Genomic DNA, 21673 nt, shown 5'->3' with positions numbered 1-21673 from the left:
TTGCTGAAACTATGTGATAGGTACGTGGGGTCTTGCTCAGTCTACTTTTGCACATATTTGAGGGTTGGATTTTTTCTTTTTTTTTTTCTTGGAAGATTTATTTTAAAGAGAGCTAGAGTACACGTGGTGGGAATGGCAGAGGGAGAGAAGCAGACTCCCCACTGAGTGAGGGGCCTGACGCAGGGCTCCATCTCACCACCCTGAGATCATGACCTGAGCTGAAGAGTCAGATGCTTAACTGATTGAGTCGCCCACACGCCCCTAACTGAAATTTTCCATGACATGAAAAACAAGAATTTCCAAAGTCAAGTCCTCGTGATTTAGGCGGTCCCTGGAAACTTGTGATGATGGGGAGGAACGAAGGTATCTGGGCTATCTTTCAGGTCTCTTGCTTGAGGAACAGAACAGGTGCTGGTTGACTAAGCTCAGGAAAAGTAGGGAGGTGGGGTTGTGAAGCACACGAGGAGTCCCACCCCGTCACGCTGACTTGGGGTGCCTGCGGCCCATCAGGGTGGGACCACACAGGAGCGTGGTGGAAATACTGAACTCGAGAGAGATGTGGGCAGGGGTGAAAAACTGTGTGTCACTGGATGACGTCACAGGGAGAAACTGCAGAGAAGGGACTCGAGACGAGGTCAAACAGACAAATAGTATCTTAGGAACTGGCAGGCCTCAGAGAGGTCTAGAACAGTTTTTAAAAAGAGGGGAATACTTGAGCCTTATCTCACACTGTATATAAAAATTAACTTAAAATGTTTTAAAGACCTCAAATTAAGAGTTAAAATTATTCAGAACTCTTAGGAGACACCAGTATAAACCTCTATGACCCTGGACTGGGCAATGGATTTAGACAGGACACATAAAAAATAAGCAATAAAAAATTGAGTAAACTGGACTTCACCAAAACTAAAAACTGTTGTGTAACAAGTAAATGAAGAAAACCCAGAGAATGGGAGAAAACATCTGCCAATCTTAAATCTGGTAAGAATCTAATACCCAGAATATATAAAGCACTCCCGCACTGTACCAATAACAAGATAAATAGCCCAATTAAAACATAAGCAAGAGGGGTGCCTGGCTAGCTCAGTCTCCGGTTTTCTCCAGGCTCTGTGGGCCTCTTGATCTTGGGGTTGGGAGTTCAAGCCCCATGTTAGGTGTAGAGTTTACTTATCAAAAAAATAGGCAAAGGATTTGAATACTTAAAAAAAAATAAAGATATACAAAGGTTCATTAAACATGGAAAGATGCTCAACTAGGCGTCCTAGGACGAGGAAAACACAAATCCGCACTGAAAGATCATTGCCTACCCACCCAGATGCCTGTAATAAAAAAAGAAATGGGAAAATGTGTGCTGATGAGATGTGGAGAAATTGAAACCCTCGTGCACTGGGGCTGCTGGGAGTGGAACCCGGTGCAGCTGCTGTCCCAACACGGCCCCGCAGCTCCTCGGGGAGTGGCGGAGCCTCAAGACCCCGCAATCCTACTCCAAGGTATAGATCTGCAAGAGCTGAAAACATTGCTCCATGCCAACAGTGTGTTCTCGGTAGAGAAGGCGTCAAAACAGCCCTAAAGTGGAAACAACCCAAATGCTCTCAAGTGATCAATGAATAAACAAACTCTGGTACAGGTCTGCCCCACTATCCAGAAAGCAGAGCTCCCCCATGAACTCACAGACCGAACAAATCCCCACTCATACAGATGGACACATTTGAGTTTTCCTGGACCCCAGAAACACCTCTCCGGCTGGTCTGAGACCTGAGAACATGCTTGCTAACGTATACACAAAATAAATCGAGATACAGCATGGATGCTCACGCAGTTCAGATTATGAGACTGATGCACTGCTACTGCGCTAAGGCACTATGCTCACGCAGTTCAAGGGTGTTCTGGTGCTTTGGTCTGGAGTGTAAACAGTGGGAAGGGAACCTGGAGGGGCCACCTCCGCAGCTCAGTGGGGAGCACTGCCTGGACTCAGGAATGGCTCAGTGCTGCTCTTTTTTCAATTTTTTTTTTTTTAATAGGTCTTTTGTAAAAGCAAAGTGGCATAATGTGAACTTTCCAAAAGCATTAAGAGTTTACCTGTAAAAGGGAGTATTTGACAAAAGGGATCGAGCACGCGCTAGAACACCGTGAACCTTGAGCACCTCGTGCTTCCAAGCCAGTCACAAGCCTACACTTTATAGAATTGTCCAGAATAGGCCAATCTAGAGAGACGAAATAGATTCGCAATTGCCTAGGCCAGAAGAGGGAACAGGGAATGACTGCCAAGTCTGGGGTTTCTTTTTTGAGTGATGGAACATTCTTCAATTATATAGTATTGTTGCACAACCTTGTGAATATTCTAAAAACCATGAATTGCATGCTTTAAAATGGTGAATTCCTAATGAATTTCTAGTTCAACTTTGGGCTTCTGCTCAGCAAATGCAGTGAGGCCAGTCCTGGGGAAGCCTGGAGACAGCACGGGCCCTGAGCCCGGGCGGCGGCTGGCCACTTGTGGCACCTGTCCTCTTCTGTCATCTCTCCCCCGCCTCCCAGTTAATTCCAGCAGTTCTGGCCAATCCGAAGCAGAATCTGTGGTTTCATCCCTCTCGCCAGGATTGGTTTAGGGGCAGGCAGGTGGTCCAGGTCTGCCCAAAGAAACCCCGGTTGCTGAGAGGCTTCTGGGTAATCTTCAGGAGAAACCAGTCTTCTGCCTCTGGACACCAGAGTGTGGAGCTGAGGCCTGGAGCAGCAGACCTGGGGGAGGTGGGGTGGCTGGACAACATGCCACAGCCAACAGGGCACAGAAACTGGAAAGAACCAGCTGGGTACTTAGAACTACCTGAGCTCAGAACGTCATTTAGGGAGATTGGTCTTCCTCCTTGTAAGCCATTTTCTTTTACTTAGAGCCCAAAGCACCCATTCTATCTAGTCCAGGTTATGGTGACTGCTCCCCAGAGATGGGATAAAATGGGCTTGGAGACCGGGACAGGGCTGGCACGGAGCCTGACTACAGCTGGCTGAAACAGCTTCACCATGTGTTCTCAAGATTGGGTTCCGGGTATGTAAGCCCGGGTACTCTCATTGTCCAGGGCTAGTCCACTCAGCAAGTATTTCCCATGAAGGAAAAACGAAGTTCAAGCTTACCCTACTTATCCTAATTCCTAAGGAACAGGAATAAAGGGTTACTACTGGGTTTAACGTCAGCCAGTCACTTTGCGTTTTAACTGTAAAACACCGAATTTTTGACACAAAAATTAAAAGAGGCTTGGGCTGAGGGCCTAGCATGGTCCACAGCTGAACACATCTGACTGAATCTGAAGTCCCACAAACAGTGATTAAAGCAACCCCAGCTGTGGCTTCCTCCAACTCTGCAACTTCTGCTCCAATACCAAGCCGCTGTCTCCCTGACAGCAGTAACGTCCCCTCCGCAGAGGACACCTCCCTCAGAGTAAAAACTAGGTGTACAATTTAGAACGATTTCACCAACAGAGAAAGCAAGCGGCTGCAAGTTGCCTAAGTGGACAAATTCTCCAAAAGGTGCCCCCAAACAGAAGTCAGAGGTTATTTTTGAATAAAGCTGGGAGTCTGAACCCTGACTTTGCTACTCACTCTTGTACACGGGACCCTGAACCAGTTTCTTCATCTGAGCTCATTTCCTCACTCATAAAAAGGGCGTTAACACTTGCATTACACAATTGTCTCAAAACCGAAGACTAGAGATAATGCACCAGAAAATGATCAAGAAAGTGCTTCATAGACTAGTGCCACCTTTCCAAGGGGATAAACAAAGCAATGTTTTTTTTTTTTTTTTATCTCTACTTTGCTTTATTTCACCCAAACAATAGAGGTGACTTATGAAAGCACATTCCAATTGCAAGCATCGATTTATTACAAGCTCTATTTCCCCAAGAGCTAACTTCTTGCTCCTTCCTCTGGAGGAAAGGGGGTTCACTGCAGGGTTTCTTAACGGAAGCAATCAGAGTCCCCATTAACAGCTCTGGTTTGCAGTTAGAGCAGTTCACGAGCAAGGACAAGAATGTAATCAATTCACAGAAGACTTCTGTGTCTGTCTTAAGAACAGAGTGCCCGTCGGTCTTAGACGTCTACGGCCGATTGTATAGACACAGAAGCACTTTTTCCGGACACAAGGACTATAGTTGGTCCTCCTAATTTTCTAGTTTTAGGGAGATTTTAAATGTGAATGAAGTGGAAGGCTCTTCTGCTGTCCACTACCAGGCCAAAACCTAGACCTACCCAAACTCTGCCTTGAGAAATACACTTCACGTAATGCTGCACAACCAAGTACAGAAATCGCTCCTCTGCTTCCGGCCTCCACCAGCAGTCCGCTCCAGGGATCTTTCCTAGTTGCGCCTAGCACTGTGTCCTACAGCCGGACGAGACCAGAACGGCTGGACCGGAAAACCTCTACACCTCACACCAGAATGCGTCCTGTGCCAAGAGACCTGGAGAAACCAGGCTCCCCCACTCCTGGGAAAAGATTAGAGGCAGCATTCCAAGCCAAACTGTATCCAGCTTTATTAAAGATACTTTTCATAAACAATCATGGTATTTCAGGCAGGACATGGGCAGACAATCGTTAACAGTATACAACAACTTTCAAACTCCCTTCTTCAATGGACTACCAAAATCAGAAAGCCACTATAAAACCCAATGCAGTCTTCATGTGATGCTCGGAGCAGGGACGTTTAGAGTGAGGGCGGACAGTTCACATTTAGCATGTTGTTTAACAACTTTTCACAAGCCGACCCTGACTTTCAGGAAATGAAATGAAAATGGCAGGATTATCCATCTGAAGATCCACGAGCTAAAAAAGGAACTCTTTTGAGGGACGCCATCTCAGTGGTGACACTTTGTCAAGTCCAGATTGCCTGACATACTGGGAACCATGTCTTGGGGGGTCAGGTTCCAACAGGTCTCTGGGTTTAAGGGAGTCAAGTCTATGTTGAAGGCAGAGAGGGAGAAGAGGACATAAAAACTGAATTTTAGTTTTTTCCACACCACCAAGGGGTCTGTACCCAGGCGGCTCAGATGTGTCAACGTCAAGGAACCCCTCCTCCTGGGAGCCAAGAGGAAGTTTCTCAAAACTAGGAGGGGAAGGCGTTTTCCCCTTGTGTCAATTTAGCTTCAGAGATATTCTATTAGTGACATATGCCCTTCCCCCAAAACAACAATGAAGTGTTCTGTGTGCTAACAACATAGCTTAAAAAAAAAAAAAAAAAAAAAAAGTAAAACAAAATTCTGCATTTTTATAAAACTTGATAAAAAATAGTATTTCAAACTGTACAGTCACCAGAAGTACACAGTTATCAAAAATGCACACCCTTCACTTGGCATCTCCAGCACCTTCAGCTTTCTGTGCCTAGAAGAAGAAGAAGATCAATACAGTGTCACCACCTACAGATTTGACATGATTTTCATTCATATCCCATCACTAGCACTACAACTGCACCCACACCCAAGTTCAGATTTTAGATCCTTCCAGACTCAGTCCTTGTTTTGAGAACTTGGTAACCTTCCCTCTGGACCTCACTGGACAACTGGGCAAGGGAACACATTTGCATCAGAAGAGGAGTTTATCCTCAGCTTGAAAACACTATGGTGTAGCGTGAGCTCACAACACGGAGCTCACACAACAGTGCCCATTATTGGACAGCAGAGACTTTAGGATTCCAGAATGTAAGCTCATGGAAAAACCACAAGCAAACTCTGGGCTGAAAAGCACACTTGGGGCGATACAGGAGCAGGAGAAAGATAAAAGAAGCTTCTGGAATTGGTAACTGACTCAGAGGCGGCTCCACAAAGTCGGACAGCTGTTGTACCTGGTCTGTTTTGGCATCTCCGTTTTCTGCAGGGTTATTCCCATCCTTGCTGGCATCAGCTTTCCCCTTTTTCCCTTTGGGTACCTTCTCTCCCTTCTAAAAAGGAGAAGGGAGAAAAAAAAGAAGAGAAAAGAAAAGAAAAAAAAAAAAGAGCAGTTTCCTCAAATTTTGCCTGAGCAGGGTATGATCTGCAAAGTTCTGTACGACACAGGTTTATCAAAGATAACACCCACAGACTATAAACCCTCCCCCATTGATAAAAATGGATCAAAACAAGACCAAATTATCATCTGCTGTGGTCTTCAGTATACAAGTTTTTATTTGAGTGTAAAAAATAGAAGAGACAGTGCCTTGAATACTCAGGTTTAATATGTACAATCTCTTGTAAACTGGGGACTCCCCCGCCCAGAACCCTGTTGCCCCGTTATTTTTATCTTGATAAAGTTCTTGATTAGAAAACCCGTACTACAAAATGTCAGGGATAAATAAGGCAAGCTACCAAAACAAGTTAGAATGTCCATTAACAGGGTCATCAGTCTGCTGAATTAGGACACTGAAGGACAGGCCTCATCCTGCGAAAATGATCAATTCCAATATAACTTTTAAAGCCCAGTTCAAATAACTTTCTCATATCAAGTCTGTGTCAATGGATGAAACTGTTAGGACAGCAGAACTGCCAGCAATGTGGGAAGCCGCAGCAACTCCGAGGAGCATCCTAGTCTTTCAGTTCCACTCACCTTTGCAGGGGCCTTTTTAGGCTTGGGCTCTGGCTTTGGAGGAGCAGGTTTCTTTTATTTCAGGAAAAGAAAAATAGAATATTAGTATGATGGGCCAAAGAAACAATCTACCTCCAAATCACAGTACTACTGGCACATAAGTTTCTCTTATTTCCTAAAGCCTCTGGGGCTGGCTTTCCGTTAGGAGTTTCCAATCTCCAGGAACCCATTTAAGTAATATGCCAAGGTGTCCCACTTTGGCCACAAGCCACCTGAATTTCAGAACCAGCGAGTATCAATCAGGTGAGAGCCCACAAGACAGTAGTTCACTCAAAAGCTGCCACTAACCATAACCCACGAGAAACAAAGGGAATTTTTAATACTTTTCATTCAGGGATAAACATAGTTTAATAGCAGAACACTTACAGCAGATAACCTTGCAGATCTTCTCTGTGGCTATTAAAAGAAAAAAAAAATAGAAACAGGACAATTAAAAACCAAAAGGTAAAAAATTTTGTTATCAGTTCGGTCTAGACTATAGGAAGCGCAGAGAGCATAGGGAAATTCCGGACTAGAGGTGTGATTAATTACCAGCAAAGGAGTCCCAAAGCTGTTTAAGACTCACCTCGTCCTTCACCTTGGCTTTATCTCCTTTAGCATCCCCCTCAGCCTGCAAAAGACAAACAAAACCTAAGAAAGTTGTAGCTTCGAAGGCAATGCTTACGACTCACTACGCGTAACAGTCCTAAGGAAAAAAACTGAAGGGGAAAGTCTTGCACACAACTTTTCCAAGACATACAAATCTTCCAGTTTTAGCATCCCCCGCTCCTATGAAAATGTCCTGAATGCTCAGCAATCTTACTGCTCCACTGTGCAAGCATCATGTCCGAGATGGCCCAAAGCGCGCAGGAAAGGCGGGTGTCCGAGCCCCAGCAGGCCTGGAGCCGCCCCGGGCAGCGCGCGCTAAACTGGAGCTCGGAGGAGCGCAGCCCGCGCCGCGGCGCCAAGCAGAAGCAACAGCTGCAGATGGTGCAAACAAACCCCTCCGGAGGCGGGGCCCGGGCGCCGTTACCATGGCAGCCGTCGAGGGCGGGAGACTGGAGGCGCGCGCAGCCGGGGGAACTCGTAGGCGGCAGCGGCGCGCACCGGCGCGAGTCTCGTGCGCCCGGGCCGTGGGCGGAGGCGGGGCCACACAGTGAAGCCCCGCCCCAAGGGACACGGGCCCCGCCCCCTCACGGCGGCGGTTTTTTGGCGGCAGCGCGCTCCCCCGCCCGCCAAGCCCGAGCGCCGCCTTCCCGCCCTTTCGGGTTTGAATTGCCCGCCCGCGGGGAGGGGAGGGGGCATGGCGATGGGGGAGGGGGCGCGGGGCGGGCACGGCGAACCCGAGGGGAGCGGGATAAACAGCCGCCAACATGGCTCCTCCCGCCGCGGCCGCCGCTCCTCCAATATGGCCTCTGGCGCCCGCGGGCAGCCGAGCCGCGCAGGGTTAGCCCGGGGCAGCCTGACACCGTCTCGAGCTCCTGTGCAAGGCGTCCAAGCCTGCTCCAGCCCGGCGCCGATTCTCGCGTCCCGAAGCCGGGGAAGCGGCGGCGGCGGCAGCAGCGGTAGCGGCGGCGGCCCAGCGCCTGGGGCCCTCGCGCCACGTACCTTTCTCTTGGGCATGGTGGCGACGGCGGCGGGACGTAAGCGCTGGACGCAGGGATGCAGCGGCGCGCGGGCTTTGGCCGGTCCGGGGGTCGTTCTCGCCTCTTCTTCTTCACACTGCTCGGGCTCCGGGGGGTTTATAAAGTTTTTATAGCGCTGGGAGCCCCGGACCGGTTAGAACCGGATTTCACCTCCCGCCGCCGCTCATTGGCCCAGCTGGGGTCACGTGGGCGGGGTTTAAACTCACCTCCTCTGGAGGGAGTGAGGAGGGGGGTACGGGGGGGGAGGGCGCGCGAGACGGCGGCGCGCCTAGGGGGTGGGGGCGCAGTGGGGGAGGCGCGCGTCGATGGCTGTAAACGAGGAGGGGGTGTGCGATTCGGCGGGCTCTGCGTTACAGCTCCCGCCAAGCGCTGGCTTTTGCAAACTACCAAGTTCCTTCCACCTTATGCAACCCAGCTACCCACTTCTCCAAGCCATGCGACACTTAGGGCGCATCTCGGCCGCTTTCCTTCCTGTTCCCGCTGGGGGCCCCAGAAGAAGGGTTTGCGAGGCCTGGCCGCACCGCCCTTCTCCGCCGGAGGCGGGAGGAAGCGCGCGGCTTGGAGGCACAGGCTCCAATTCCCAGGGCCAAGGCTGACGCTGAAGTGGGGAAAGAGTGGGGAAGCCAGCTTGGCGCAGCCGGACGTGCATCCTTCCAAGCTGCCACTCCGAGGAATCCTTTCGTGCTCTTCACCTGGAAGGCGATCCACTCGAGGTGGGGTGGGGGCTCGAGGGAGGAGACTTTACACGCAGAGGTCCCCTTCGGGTGCTGTGGGGCAGGTAGGAGCTGTCCTTTCAGCACCCGTTTCCCAGCCGCCTCCCCAAATGCCAACGAAGCCCCCCCACCCCAAAGCCTGTCGAGTGGCTCCCTTAGGTCCCTGTATTCCCGGACCTCGGAACCCCGCCACAGAATGATGGAGAGCAGCCGCCTAGGCCTACTAACACTCCCCTCCCCCTACGCTCCACCCGCTCTGGAGACATCAAGCTCAGCTGCCCCCACCCGACGCGGCCACCAAGCCTGGGCGCTGCAATCGCAGCTGGCGAAATCCCTCCTTTCCACCCTGGCAGGCTGGCTTCCTCTCACTTGCGGGAGGACAAGGAGGGTGGACGATAGCAACCGGGGATTAGGAAACAAGTAAAGGAACAGGTGTTGCAATGGCAAAAGGGCTCTTCCACTGGCTCCCCCACCTCGCACGGCCCCCAAAGCTGGGGATCCTGGAGGTAGCCAAGCGCACCTGAGGGAGGGCAGACAATTGCAGCGGCAAAACCAGGTGTTCTTCTATTGTAGTTTGTAGACAAGTTTTACATCTAAGAAATAATTTTTAAAATTCTATTTGAAACCCAGGAGAACACAAGAACACAATAAATATCCTCAAGTGGGGGACTAGCTCACAGGTGAGAGGGCATTTACATAGGTCCCACCTACTTTCTTGAGGCAAGGATTGAGCGGGTTTGTACAAATCTTGCGGGCAGGAAGCAATCACAAGTTCTATCTGCAGCTTCTGCACCTCGGCAGTAGTGGTCCCTCAGCCCCTGCCTGTCCCACTCTGTGTACCTTACCCCCAGAATACAGGACCTAAACCCAGAGACATCAGCTTCATTCATCTCTGCTGTACCCCAGTCATATTAGGGAAAGTCAGACAAGAACGGAGACAGGACTCAATAGTCAGGCTCACTGGGCAGATTCCGTTTGTTGCCTCCAGCCCCTCATTCCCGCCTTAATTGTAGGGCTCTACATTATAGCCGCATAATTCATGCCTCCCTAATTAAGGCTGTCAACAGCCCCATTGTAAAGCTGGAAAATGTACAGCACCTGCTCTCTGGGAGCCGTGTGCCAGGGATTGGTTGTGGGGAATGCCAGGTGTGTGTAGGGGGCTTGCCAAAGGGTGCATTGATTGGCTTCTCAATCGCAGTGTCTGGCATTTCTGTCTGCTTCTGGGAGCAGGGATGATGGCCAAGGGTCTCTTGTGCCAGGTATCCTGGCACAGGAAGGGGAAGAGGAGACTGGAATATAGGGAAGTTAGGTGTTTCAAGACTGCTAGGAGCACTGCTTGCAAGACCCCACCACTCCCCTAGAGGGAGGTGCTGGGGAAACAGTTTGCAGAAAGTAAAACGGGGAGACTGAACAGAGCGGTGGTGTTTGGCTGGTGTGAAAGGCTGGTGCTTGCTGCTCCCGGCACCTGAAGCAGAGCTGCTCAGGCAGACAGCTCTACAAAGGCACTAATCCTCTCAGCAGCTCTGCAGCAAGGCCTGGCCAGGAGACGTTAAGGGACAGGACACAGCCCTCAACTTGGCCCTCCTCTCCCTGCTGGACAGCGTTGGCCCTGACAAGGTGAGACTCCGCCATGCTGAGAATAAATCGTCTCAGGGCCTACTTGGGGCCGGGTCAACAACAGAGAAGCCTCTGAGACAGGCGGCAAGAGGCCAGAGTCTGAGATGGTGAGGACAGCAGTCAGTTGGGAGAAGTGCTTGTTTCTACGCTCTGGGTCCTGTGACGTGTTCCAGGGTATGAGGCCTGTGGTGGATCAGACTCACCAGGGCCTATGGGCCCTTCTGTTACCCTGTAGTCATGGACGGGGCGGTCTCTCAGGGGTGTGGAGCCTGGCCCCATGCCCCGCAAGAGGAGGAGAAAAGCTTGTGTGGGCTGAGTCGACAATAGGTAATTGGATTGTAATCACCCGCCTGGCTTCCGCGCGCCATTGGGGGCGCTGAGCCTTTCAGTGAGCAATCAGCACTGTGCGGTGGGAGGGGGGTAGAGATTCAATAGCAAATCCCAGGTGGAGAGCCCAGGGGGAGGAGCAGCAGATGGGCACATTTTCTTTCTGTCACTCCCTCCCCTTCCTTGCCCAAATAACGCTGGCTGCCTATTAGCTATTTACCAGCGGATCCAAGGTGGAGCCAAATCTTTTGTGAAAGTCGGGTAGAAGATTAAGATGGATTGGTAAAGGGCTAGGGTTTGGGGGAGACCTCTGCCCTGAAATTCTGTGTGTTAAAGGATGTGCTGGTGAAAAAATAAAGTGCATTTGGAGCACACGTAGAGGTGGCAGAAGTGGCAGAGGCAGAAGGATCAGGCAGGGAAGACCTGGAGCTCCCTGCTCTCCAAACCTACTGGTGACCGGAGCTGGCTTTAGTGTACTTGTGGAGACTCTCACCTCAACCCTCTCCAGGGGCCACTGGGCCAGCAAAAGGTGTACCTGTGGCCAGCAGACCGGTCCTCTGGGGCTCCCTTGCCAAGCAAAGGAAACACAATTCATCATTAGGAGGGAGGGGCCTTTCACCAAGAAAAGAAAGGGGAGTGGGGCCCTGGAGGCAGAGGGCAGGTCAAAGTGGCAGGAGGCCAGCCTCACTCAGGCTGATGCAGTGCCCAGACGTGCCAGCCAGTCAGCCCGCTTGAGTTCCAGGGCCTGCAGGAAGCCCTGGACCCGCTCTTCCCGTCTGGCTGCGAGTTTGTGCAAGTGTGTCCGTCGGAGCTGGGCGTCCCCACTGGCCAGGAGCCCCTCGCGCAGCAGCTGCTCTGTCACTGCAGCCTGGTCCCTCTCCAGCTGCTGCCTCTTCCGCTCCTCTGCATACATGTCTCGGGCCTTCTGCTAGAGAAAAGTGGGGATTGGGTGGGGAGATCATTTTTAGGTGTGAGGGCAACTGGGATGGAGGCGGCAGGGAGGTGGGGCACCCAGTGGGCCAAGCTAATAAGCAGGACAACGGTGAATCTGTATCAGATCTGTACCAGATCAGGAAGTGTGCATGGGTGGTACCCAGGAGGCAAGGGCCCCAGCCCTGGCAGCTCGGGGTCCATCGTGGTTTGTTTGAGGTGGGAGCCTCTGTCTTTCATGAAATTCTTCTCAGGCCTACACTTGGAAGAGAACCAGGCAAATTTGGGTCTGACTTCTGGTTCCCCTACCAGCTAGCTTTGTGGCTTTGGGCAAATCCTCTCCTAACCTCATTTCTTCATCTGTAAAGTGGGGGTTGTGTCTACCTTGAAGAGTGGTTTTAAGGATTAGAGATAATATATGCAAAACCCTCTCCCGCACATTAGCAGGCTCTCACACGGAAACAGCAATTTCACAAGTTACTGTCTATTCTCTGCCGCAGGAAATGTTCTATTCCTGCCTGGGGCACAGTCACTAGGTCATCTCCTTTGGCTTCCAGGGTCACTCTACAGGTACCATTGTCCCAACCCCCTCAACTGTTTTTTAAAGTTTGGCTCCAGACTTGCCTCCTGTAGGGAGACCGACCTGACTCTTCCAGCAAAGGATCCTCATAGCAACATTGTGAGAAAGAGCTTCGGCTCCCTTAAGCCACTTACTGCATTCTACTGAGTAGAACAGGTGTTAGTGTCCACAGTCCACTTTTCTGTTAGAAAATAAAGCACAGGAAGGCTTGCCCAAGTGCCCAGGGCTCCTGGAACCGGCTCTGACACCAGGGAAGGGATCGTGCTTGCTGGCAACACTTCTCATTCGCCTGTGTTTCTTCAGACAAACCATCAACTCCCAGGAGGCAGAGACCGTGTGGCTTTTCCTCTCTGGCACTTGGGCACCCGGTACATGTGAAATACTCAACTGACCAGGTGACCTTAAGAAGGCGGGGAGGAAGCTCCTGGAGAGGGGAAAATCCCCCTGGAGCAGGACCAAGGCCTTGCTGTGCCTCCCTGACGTGATGCCACCCTGACTGGCCATGGAGCCTTGGCACCAGAGCTCCTCCTCCAAACCCATCCCACGTGTAAGAAACCACACTCTGCCACTAACTTGGCGTTCTATGCCCTGATGACCCTTACCACATGCTACCTTATAGTAGCATGTGTACCTGTTTGTGTCCTGCTCAGCCTGTAAACCTGGATTGCTCTGTCCTCCCCCTTTAAAGACTATCTTACATATGCACAAGCACTTGACCCTCTCAGTGGAGCTACTTTTTATCTGTTGGAGACGGACATAGAAGGTCAGAGTAGGGAAGTGATTTGTAGGATTTCAGCAATAAAGGTTTACTGCAAGGAAAGATGACAAATGGAAAATCTGGGAAATCCCTCCCTAGGCTCCTGTACAAACCCAGGCATTCAAGGGCACTCTTCTGCTAGGGTGATGAGCTTACACATGGAGTTACAAAGACCAGAAGGGTTTGAGAAGTTGCTGTGAAGGCCCTCCATCTTGCTGGAAGGGATTCTTCCTGGCCTTGGTTGGGAGGAACCCTGGGTTTTGCGTACAGGACCTTACTATGATGTACAGGATATCGTCTCAGCAATCCATGTGCTTGTGGGCCAATTAGGACATGGATCTAAACACAAAGTCCCATAATACAAGGCAGAGAGGCAAGAGAAAAGGTCAAATAGCTTAGAGAAGAGAGACATTGTTGCTGATGAAGGTCAAGGAACAGTGACGCCTCGTGGACAGGCAGAATATGAGCTGGTCTTTAACCAATGGGGCGGATTTGGATAAAGGTGGGGTATATGGGAGGAGGAGAGTACCAGGGAGTGGGAATAATGGCAAAGACACACAGAACTGACTGAAGAGCTTGACCAGGCCAAAGTGAGTCCTCTGCACAATGGGTGGCTTAAAGGAAAAATGAGAAACTGGGAGCCGACATGGCAGCTGGCTAGTCACAGTCAGCTGCTCTTCCCTCACCGCTGCTTGTGGCCAGAGCTAAGTAGGTATGTTCTGGTAGGACAGAAAGGAGGGGAGCACCAAGCCACAGAGGTAGGAAACATGGAGCTGCTTAGTCACTGTGTGAGACTCAGGCTTCTTCTGATGGCACCCCCAGACCGAGTGCCGGACAGGAAGGCTGCAGTCAAGGAAGAGCGCGGCCCCTAACTGCCAGGAATCAGATTTACTGTTAGGATGACAGAGCCAGGGGAGCTCCTTGAGACCCTCTGCCCAGCTCCCCATTGTACAAAGACATTGAGGCTGGGGTGGGGAGGGACATGGTCTAGGTCACAGCAGGCAGAAGTTCCACTGGTTTCTCCACTAAGGCAGCTTCTTGAGAGATTGATGGGCAATGTATCTCTGGAAAAGCTGCACTGGGTAGGGGCGGTGTGGGGCATCAGTGCATATAAATGCCGTCTGTCCGGCCTCCACATAGTCTGGATCTACTGCCACGTATCAGACGTGTTCGAAATCTTCTCAGGCACTCCGCCTCAGACAATCCAGGCTCAAGGAAGTCCTAGCAGTCAATCTCTCTCTCCCTGACCATACTGTCTACTGTCCCTGTGGAACACCCAATCAGGTGTGGGGGTATTAATAATTTCCTTAGAGACTTTTTGTACAGACCTTATGCCATCCTGGTGCAAGGGCTCCACGGAGCTTGCTTGGAGAAATGGGGCTCTGACCTATTCATCCAGACCTCTCCTGAGCATTAAGGCTCTCTGCTCTTGTTCTCTCCTCAGCAGAATTAGGGAGCAAGATGTAACAGCCCCTCCAGAACATAAATCCTCCAGTCCTCGGCTACACTGTCTGGGCCTGCAGAGAGGCTGTGGGCACTTGGTCACAAAACATTCATGAGCCAGGGACAAGTCCTCCCAGAAGCCCCCATTTGCGACAGCCAGTGTGCCAGGGACAGGGGATGCATTCTGGAGGGCTGCCTAGACAGCTACCCCTGCCAGAAACACCACGTACTGAAGTACCCAGGGTCTCCTTGCCTAAGGAACTATACCGGGACAGGACGAGAAGGGTGCTCCGAGCCTACGGCTTTTCTGGAGCCAGGAGAACTCTGATGAAGGGCTCAGAGACACAGATGGGAAACGATACTGGTCACCATTCTCTTTAGACAAACTCTGTTCCAGCAGGGCTCTCGGCACTTTTGCTATATCAGCTTACTGCACCCTAGCACAAACCTGAGGCAGGCCTTCTTTTTTGTTTTAAAGTGGGCTCCATGCCCAGCGCAGATCCCAGTGCAGGGCTTGAACTCACGACCCTGAGGTCAAGACCTGGGCCAAAATCAAGAGCTGGACCCTGGACCCATGGAGCCACCCAGACGCCCCAAGCAGGCATTCTTACTGACGCCACTCCTCTCATTTTACGGATGAGAAAAATGATACTGTGCCGGGTAAAGTCACTGCCAGTCACAGAATGGCAGGATTAGCAGGCGGCGCCATGATGCAAAGTGAGGGATGTCTGAGACAACAGTTCAAGCTTTTAACTTTTCCTAAGGAGAAGACAGCAACTACCTGAAGAATAAAGTAGAAATAAAACAGTCGACTGATCCAGGCCCATGTTTAATCTCTAACAAGTGCATCAAAGGGAGTGTGGTGGGAACACGTATCTTCTATGACACCACTCTTACAGATGAGATGGACCAAACACTTACTGTTCACATCTGTCCGTGACCCCTCATGGACCTCCATCCCTGCAGCTTGTAACCGAGGCTCAGTGGCTCTGCACTGCCACCCATCCCTCCCCTGCTGATGTTCCCTTTGTCCTACTGCATCTGAGTCAATACTTCCTCCTTTAACCAGCCCCCATTTTCCACAGCTGATGGGTGATCACCTGAAGACTGCCAGGGCCCCTTCAGATACCAAGGTCTAGCCCCAAACAACTTGTGGCTGAGTCCCTGCTTCACTTAGCCTGCACCAGGGACGATCAGCCCAATGAGCTACTCTAGAAGTCACCTCCCTGGCCTTTGCCCTGGCTTCCTGTAGGAACAGAGACACACTGTGTGGGACTTAGAGATACAGCAGCTCAGATTTTAACAATGGGAAGTTGGGAAATGGGATGGGAACACAGATGTGGAGGTTGGAAACTGAAAGGCAGGATCCCAAACAAGGAACCATAAAGAGTCTAGTTTGGTCATGAAACAGGGTACATAAAAGGAAGACCCTGGAAAGACCAGCTTTCTGGTCTGAGGCCAGACTGGTGAGGATGTTGTTAGTCTGGAATCTACTTTAATGCTTCTGCTAAGGTGCTGAGATTTCTAGAAACAGAGCTTTGAGGACTCCTGGGTAGATAGAGCCTGGCCAGGATCCCCAAGGGGCTCCCTGAAAAAGCGTTCAGGACAGTCAACATCTCTGTTTTAACTTTGGTTTCCTCACTTTAAAAATGGTGGCAATGGTATTGACCTTCTAGCACTATAAAGAATCCATGTAAAGGATGTCTGACATGTGGTAAGAACTCAGTAAATGTCTGCAGTTAGGGTTCCCAGGTACAGGATGGGACTTTTAACACTTGTCCTCAAACACGTTCCCCCCTCACCCCAGGAAATAGCAGAACCATCCTCCCAACCATCTAGGCCAAAACCTACATGTCTGGATTCCTAGTAACATTAATATTTGTACTCACTTTGTTTTATCCTCCGAGATCCATGAGTTTCAAAATTACATCATCAGCATTACCCGTAATGGGAACCTCTTGAGTAATGGTTAAGTTTCCTTTCAGTTTGTATTCTAGTCCATCTCACTAAAGATATATAGTCCGAGAACTATGTTCAGATAACCTGAACTAACTCTTTACTCTAGGGGTTGTATTATTAACTTTCATTTGTTTCTGTTTTAAATTTTATTTTTCCCCATCTCGGTCCACTCAGCCTTCCCCCTCGCTACAGCCACCCCCCAACCTTGCGGCACATCCTTTCACCTGGACCACTGTAGGAGTTTGGTCCCCCTGACTGCTGCCCCCCGCGCAAAAATCCTGAATGATTGTTGCACAATAAATCAGATCCTGTCATTCCTCTGATCAAAATTCTTCAGCTATGTCACCATGGCTCATAAGGTCCTATATAATCAAAGGCCTAACTCACACCCAGCTTCATCTCACTCCCTTCTTTGTACACGAAGGCCTCTTTGCACGTTCTTCCAAGATCCAGACTTGACAACCTCAGTGTCCTTGCACTACTGCTCCTCTTGTAGGGAATAATTCTTTATCGCCAGATTTTCACACATCTGGCTGCTTCTCATCTTTTGTGTCATGGCTTAAAAACCACTTCCACGGAAAGGCCTTCCTTGACTGCTCTGTTTAGTACCTCTTAGTTCCTTCATTACTTTATAGCATATCACTCTGTTTCCTTCACTGCCTTATTACAATCTGAAATTTTCTTATATACTTGTTTATTAACTATCTCAAGGAAGACGATAAGCTCCACGAAGGTAGGAATCTTGTGCTTAATATAATCCTTGACTCATAGTTGGTATTGTTTGTGCAACGAATCAAAGTAAGTCCTCTGACAGCCAGGTAGGAAAGCGCCTGAGAAACCTGAAATGAGGGGCGCCTGGGTGGCTCAGTGGGTTCAAGCCTCTGCATTCGGCTCAGGTCATGATCCCAGGGTCCTGGGATCGAGCCCCGCATCGGGCTTTCTGCTCAGCAGGGAGCCTGCTTCCCTCTCTCTCTCTGCCTGCCTCTCTGCCTACTTGAGATCTCTGTCAAATAAATAAACAAAATCTTTAAAAAGAAAGAAAGAAAGAAAGAAACCTGAAATGACTATAAAGGGCTTCCGAGCAGCCAAATCCGAGATAAGAGTATCCATGCACCAAAGCTCACACACCAACATTCTCTGGGCTTCAGAGCCAGTTTATTCTCACTTTACAGACCTCTTTCTAGCAAGCCCAACTGACTGGTTTCCTAGCCTATAGCCGATTTTAAACAGTAAATAGGAAGAGGAGGAGGGATGCTGTCGAAATTAGCCACTGATGGTGGTAGAAAATGCCACGGAGGCTGTACGGAAATATACACGAAATCCCAAAGCTATTTGGGGGCCATCTAGCTTAGGGCAAACAGTCCCACCCTCCACAGGCATCACTGTCCAGTGAAGAGCTTTAAGATGGCAGTTACCATCATCATTATTAGCAAGTGCCTGGTATATAGCAGGTGTCGATGATTATGTACAAGACACATTTTTGTTAAGTTTTCCAGCAAAAAGGGATAGAAAAAAAACTCAGGTTCTTAAAGGAGCTTTGGTCATGTGGAAAAATATGATATTAATTCCTCACTGATGGTGGATAGTTGAGACTCTGCCGTTTTTCCTTTCACTTGAACAAAACTCCCTCTTTCAATTCTTCATATTCTAATGATGAAGCACAGGACCAAAGCTTCATGATTTGACGGACTTTTTCCAGGAGTTCTGGACTTGGGATTCACGGACAGATTCCAGGGGTTATGTAAACCCCTGACATCTTTTCGGTGATGAGTACAATTCTATGCAAAATGCCACGTGTTAGAATGATCTGTGCAATTTTTCTAGGGAGATGGTCTATGGTTTCCATCAGATTCTCCAAGAGGATTAAGAAGGCCTGAGTTAAATCATTATTTCCTTCTGGTCATTGTCTTTCTAGACTCAAGAAACCGCAGCAGCAGCTTTGGGTTTAAAAGCCTGTGGCGTTGAGACAGTGATTCTGCCCCTCTGTTTCCAGATTTGGAAAACGCAGATACCAAACCTGGGGGATTGCTGGAAGGGTTAAATACAGAAACATACCGGAATACATCTAACGTACTAACGACCACGCACACTACCCTTATTATCAAGAATTTTCTAATCAGATGCAGGTGACTCTGCCTCCTATTAAAACCTGTTTCCAGATGTGGTGATCAAAACTGAAAGAACTTCAAATGTTGGCAGGACATATTTTATATAATAGAAAGACAGTGCTACTTTGTTCTTAATCCCTTCTGGAAGAGGCTTGAATTTTGCATACTTTCACTTTTACGATCTTTTACTAGATTAATACCGTGAGGGAATAGCCAGTCTCTCTGAGAAGTCTCCTGTGTTTCTGTGCAAAGAGATTATAGACATGTAACTTGAATCCCAGTTCTATCTCTTATTGGTTATACATCCTTAACAAAAGAATTTTGCTGTATTCACTTAAACAAGTGGGGCGGATGATACCTAGGCCATTGGGATCTTGGGAGCATTAAATGAGCTAGTACCTATAAAATGTTCACAGCACCTGATATATAGTAAACAAGGAGTAGCTACTATATTCATTAACATGCTTATTAGCAAGTGCCTCGTGTAAGTAGTAGGCGGTCAGTCGATGCTAACCTCTTCTTCCATCACATCCGGTCAGACCAGCCCTGAACTCTTTCTTACCTGGAGCATGCTGTGGTTCATCTGGTACTGCAGGATGGCCTCACAGAGGTTCCAGAATGCGTATTCTGGCCACAGAACGGGTTGGAACACCAAGCAGGAGTGGGAAGTCTGGGAAAGCAGAGGGAAAGAAGACAGGATAGTTTAGTAGCATGTTGCTAGAACATACTCCTGGTTCAGGCTTCCAAAGGAACAGGCTGAGCTTGACCCAGCGGCCCAGAGCTGAGAGGGCCCAGGCGGGCGCCCTGAGCTGCAGCTACCGCTGTTGCCAGCCCCAAAGTGCCTTGCTCATAGGGTGGGGTCATCTGAGGCACCTGTGTGCAGCGAGGCAGAACTACAGCAAGACTAGATCAACATTCCCACCAGGATTTTTCTAAGAGCCAATTTTAGGACTATGAAATAACATCTGGATTATGTTATTGGCTCTTGGCCCTTAGATGTCATCTGGGAGACATGTTGTCTGATAAAAGTCAGCAATGAACAAATGGTAGCCGGGGCTGTTATTTTTAAGGAGCAGAGCAGGGCACAGTGGTGAAGAGCTTGGGCTCTGGGGCCAGACTACCTGCCTTGGATCCTGGCTCCACCATTTATCATCCATGTGACCTGAGGCAAGTTACTTAACCTCTCTGGGACTTGGTCTCCTCAACTATAAAACTGGCTGACAGGAGCACCTGGTTTTTAAGGTATGATAAAAATTAAACATGATAATGTACACAAAGCAGTCACACTACAGAGCTAGGTGAACCCTAATAATAATCACTAATGTAAGAGTTCCTTCTGGAACATTCTCGACAGCCATCGCTTGATACCTTCAATAGTGAGGAGGAATTCAGTGCCTCAAGAGGGCTGACTTTAGTTATCCGATAGCTTGTTCTGCTAAACCAATGACACCTTCCCCGGAACTTCTACCAAAGTCTCAGGCCTTTGCTCTGGAACAAGTCTGTTTCTTCTTCAAAATGACATTCTTTCAAATATTTGAAGGCAAGATTAGAGCTGCCTGTTATTTGTCCCCAAGGTTGTCATGACTTGTTCAGTTTGCCTTTGCCTACAAATGATACATTTTGAAGGCAGCAGGGATTATCTCTGACTTGGTCATTGCCATATGCCCAACACACAAAGGAGGAACTCAGTATTTCTTTCTCAGAGAATGAACTGTCTCCGTGCCTCCCTTTTTCAGACCATTATCCTTCACTCATTCCTTACAAGGCATGAGTTCCAGATTCCTTGCTATCCGGGTTGGCCACTTCTGCTAAGTCCTCCAGTTTGCCAATGCAGTCTTTTAAAACTCAGTGCCCAGGGGCACCTGGGTGGCTCAGTGGGTTAAAGCCTCTGCCTTCGGCGCAGGTAATAGTCCTGGGGTCCTGGGATCAAGCCCTGCATCTGGCTTTTGGCTCAGCGGGGAGCCTGCTTCCTCCTCTCTCTCTGCCTGCCTCTCTGCCTACTTGAGATCTATGTCTGTCAAATAAATAAATACAATCTTTAAAAAAGAAAATAAAACTCAGTGCGCGGAAGTAAACTTTTCGGACATGATCTGACCCACAGAGCTGACCACCAAACCATAACCTGCACATTATTTCTTTCAATATAGCCAAAGACCAAAAGTATCTTCAGTAGCTAAATCTTTTAAGACTATGGTCCATCAAAATTTCTGGAACTTGCTACAAAGCGGAGTCTCTCCAACCTCTCCTTGAATGGTCATGTGTTTCTTAGGGGCCAAGTTAACAGATGATGGGAGATTTTCAAGCAAAAGCAAACTCATCTGGCTACGAGCTTTCAGGGGACCACAGGGTTAACTGAGCTAAAAGGCAACAGCAGGCCCCTAAGAGTCTACATATAGTATCTATCCCTGTGGACTGTGCTTGCATAGACACAGCTGCTTTCTCCAAAGGAAACAGACCTGTGACTGCAAGGCCAGGTTCTAGCCCACAGGGGCTGGAGTAGTAGCTGGCAGATTACCAGGGCAGCAGCTTAGGCTCAGGAACCCAAGATAGAAGGCCAGTGCTTTGAACAGGGGCACAAGTGAAGTTTTCACCACAGCTGGATAGCCTTGATTTTCCTCTAGGCCCTTCCGAGAGCAAGAACTACCCAGGCTGGCAGAGCCAGGGACAGAAGAGGAAGGACAGCAATGTGACCAGGCACAGCCTAGATACATTTCTCCAGATTCCTGCCCCCCCCAACCCCCACCCCTGTTCTCCGGTGCCAGCGTGGCTGCGAGTGGGGAGGAGCCCTGCCACATCCATCCTGCGGGTGCGATCGCAGTTTTCAGGCTGACACAAACACAACCACCATGGTTGCAAACTGCTTACCTGCCACAGCAAGAAGTCGCTGAGCCTCACTTCCCCAGAAGTCCGTATCAAGATGTCAGGGTGCGGAGAGTGGTTGGTATAGAGGCACTTATCGAGCAGAGACTCAGAGACATCACTAAGGTGAGTGGGGAAGAGACAAGGGTAAGCACAC

General features: G+C 49.5%; 2 protein-coding genes across 5 annotated transcripts in view; both read right to left on the bottom strand.

Annotated features, from left to right (window-relative positions):
• Positions 1-4493: 4493 nt before the first annotated feature.
• Positions 4494-8394, bottom strand: HMGN2 (high mobility group nucleosomal binding domain 2). Its single transcript, XM_004741100.3, has 6 exons — positions 8186-8394; positions 7164-7208; positions 6965-6994; positions 6560-6610; positions 5823-5918; positions 4494-5362 (listed from the first exon to the last, which is right to left on the bottom strand). The coding sequence occupies exons 1-6, from the start codon at positions 8198-8200 to the stop codon at positions 5327-5329; spliced, it is 273 nt and encodes a 90-aa protein (XP_004741157.1). The 5' UTR covers positions 8201-8394; the 3' UTR covers positions 4494-5326.
• Positions 8395-9537: 1143 nt separating this feature from the next.
• Positions 9538-21673, bottom strand: part of DHDDS (dehydrodolichyl diphosphate synthase subunit) — a 32526-nt gene continuing 20390 nt past the window's right edge. For 2 of the 4 annotated variants that reach the window (XM_013047296.2, XM_013047301.2), the window contains exons 7-9: positions 21523-21637; positions 19220-19327; positions 9538-11808 (exon numbers count right to left, since the gene is read on the bottom strand). In XM_013047296.2, coding sequence (XP_012902750.1) covers positions 11569-11808; positions 19220-19327; positions 21523-21637 — 463 coding nt within the window. In that variant the 3' untranslated portion in view covers positions 9538-11568. Of the gene's footprint in view, positions 11809-17561; positions 18900-19219; positions 19328-21522; positions 21638-21673 lie in introns of those variants that run through there. The other 2 variants (XM_013047304.2, XM_045064006.1) reach the window with 2 other exon arrangements.

Source organism: Mustela putorius, unplaced genomic scaffold, assembly GCF_011764305.1.
Source record: "Mustela putorius furo isolate JIRA1106 unplaced genomic scaffold, ASM1176430v1.1 tig00003853_pilon_pilon_pilon, whole genome shotgun sequence".
Classification (NCBI taxonomy): domain Eukaryota; kingdom Metazoa; phylum Chordata; class Mammalia; order Carnivora; family Mustelidae; genus Mustela; species Mustela putorius.
Note: the sequence above shows the minus strand (reverse complement) of the source record. Positions and strands in the feature narration are given on the sequence as shown.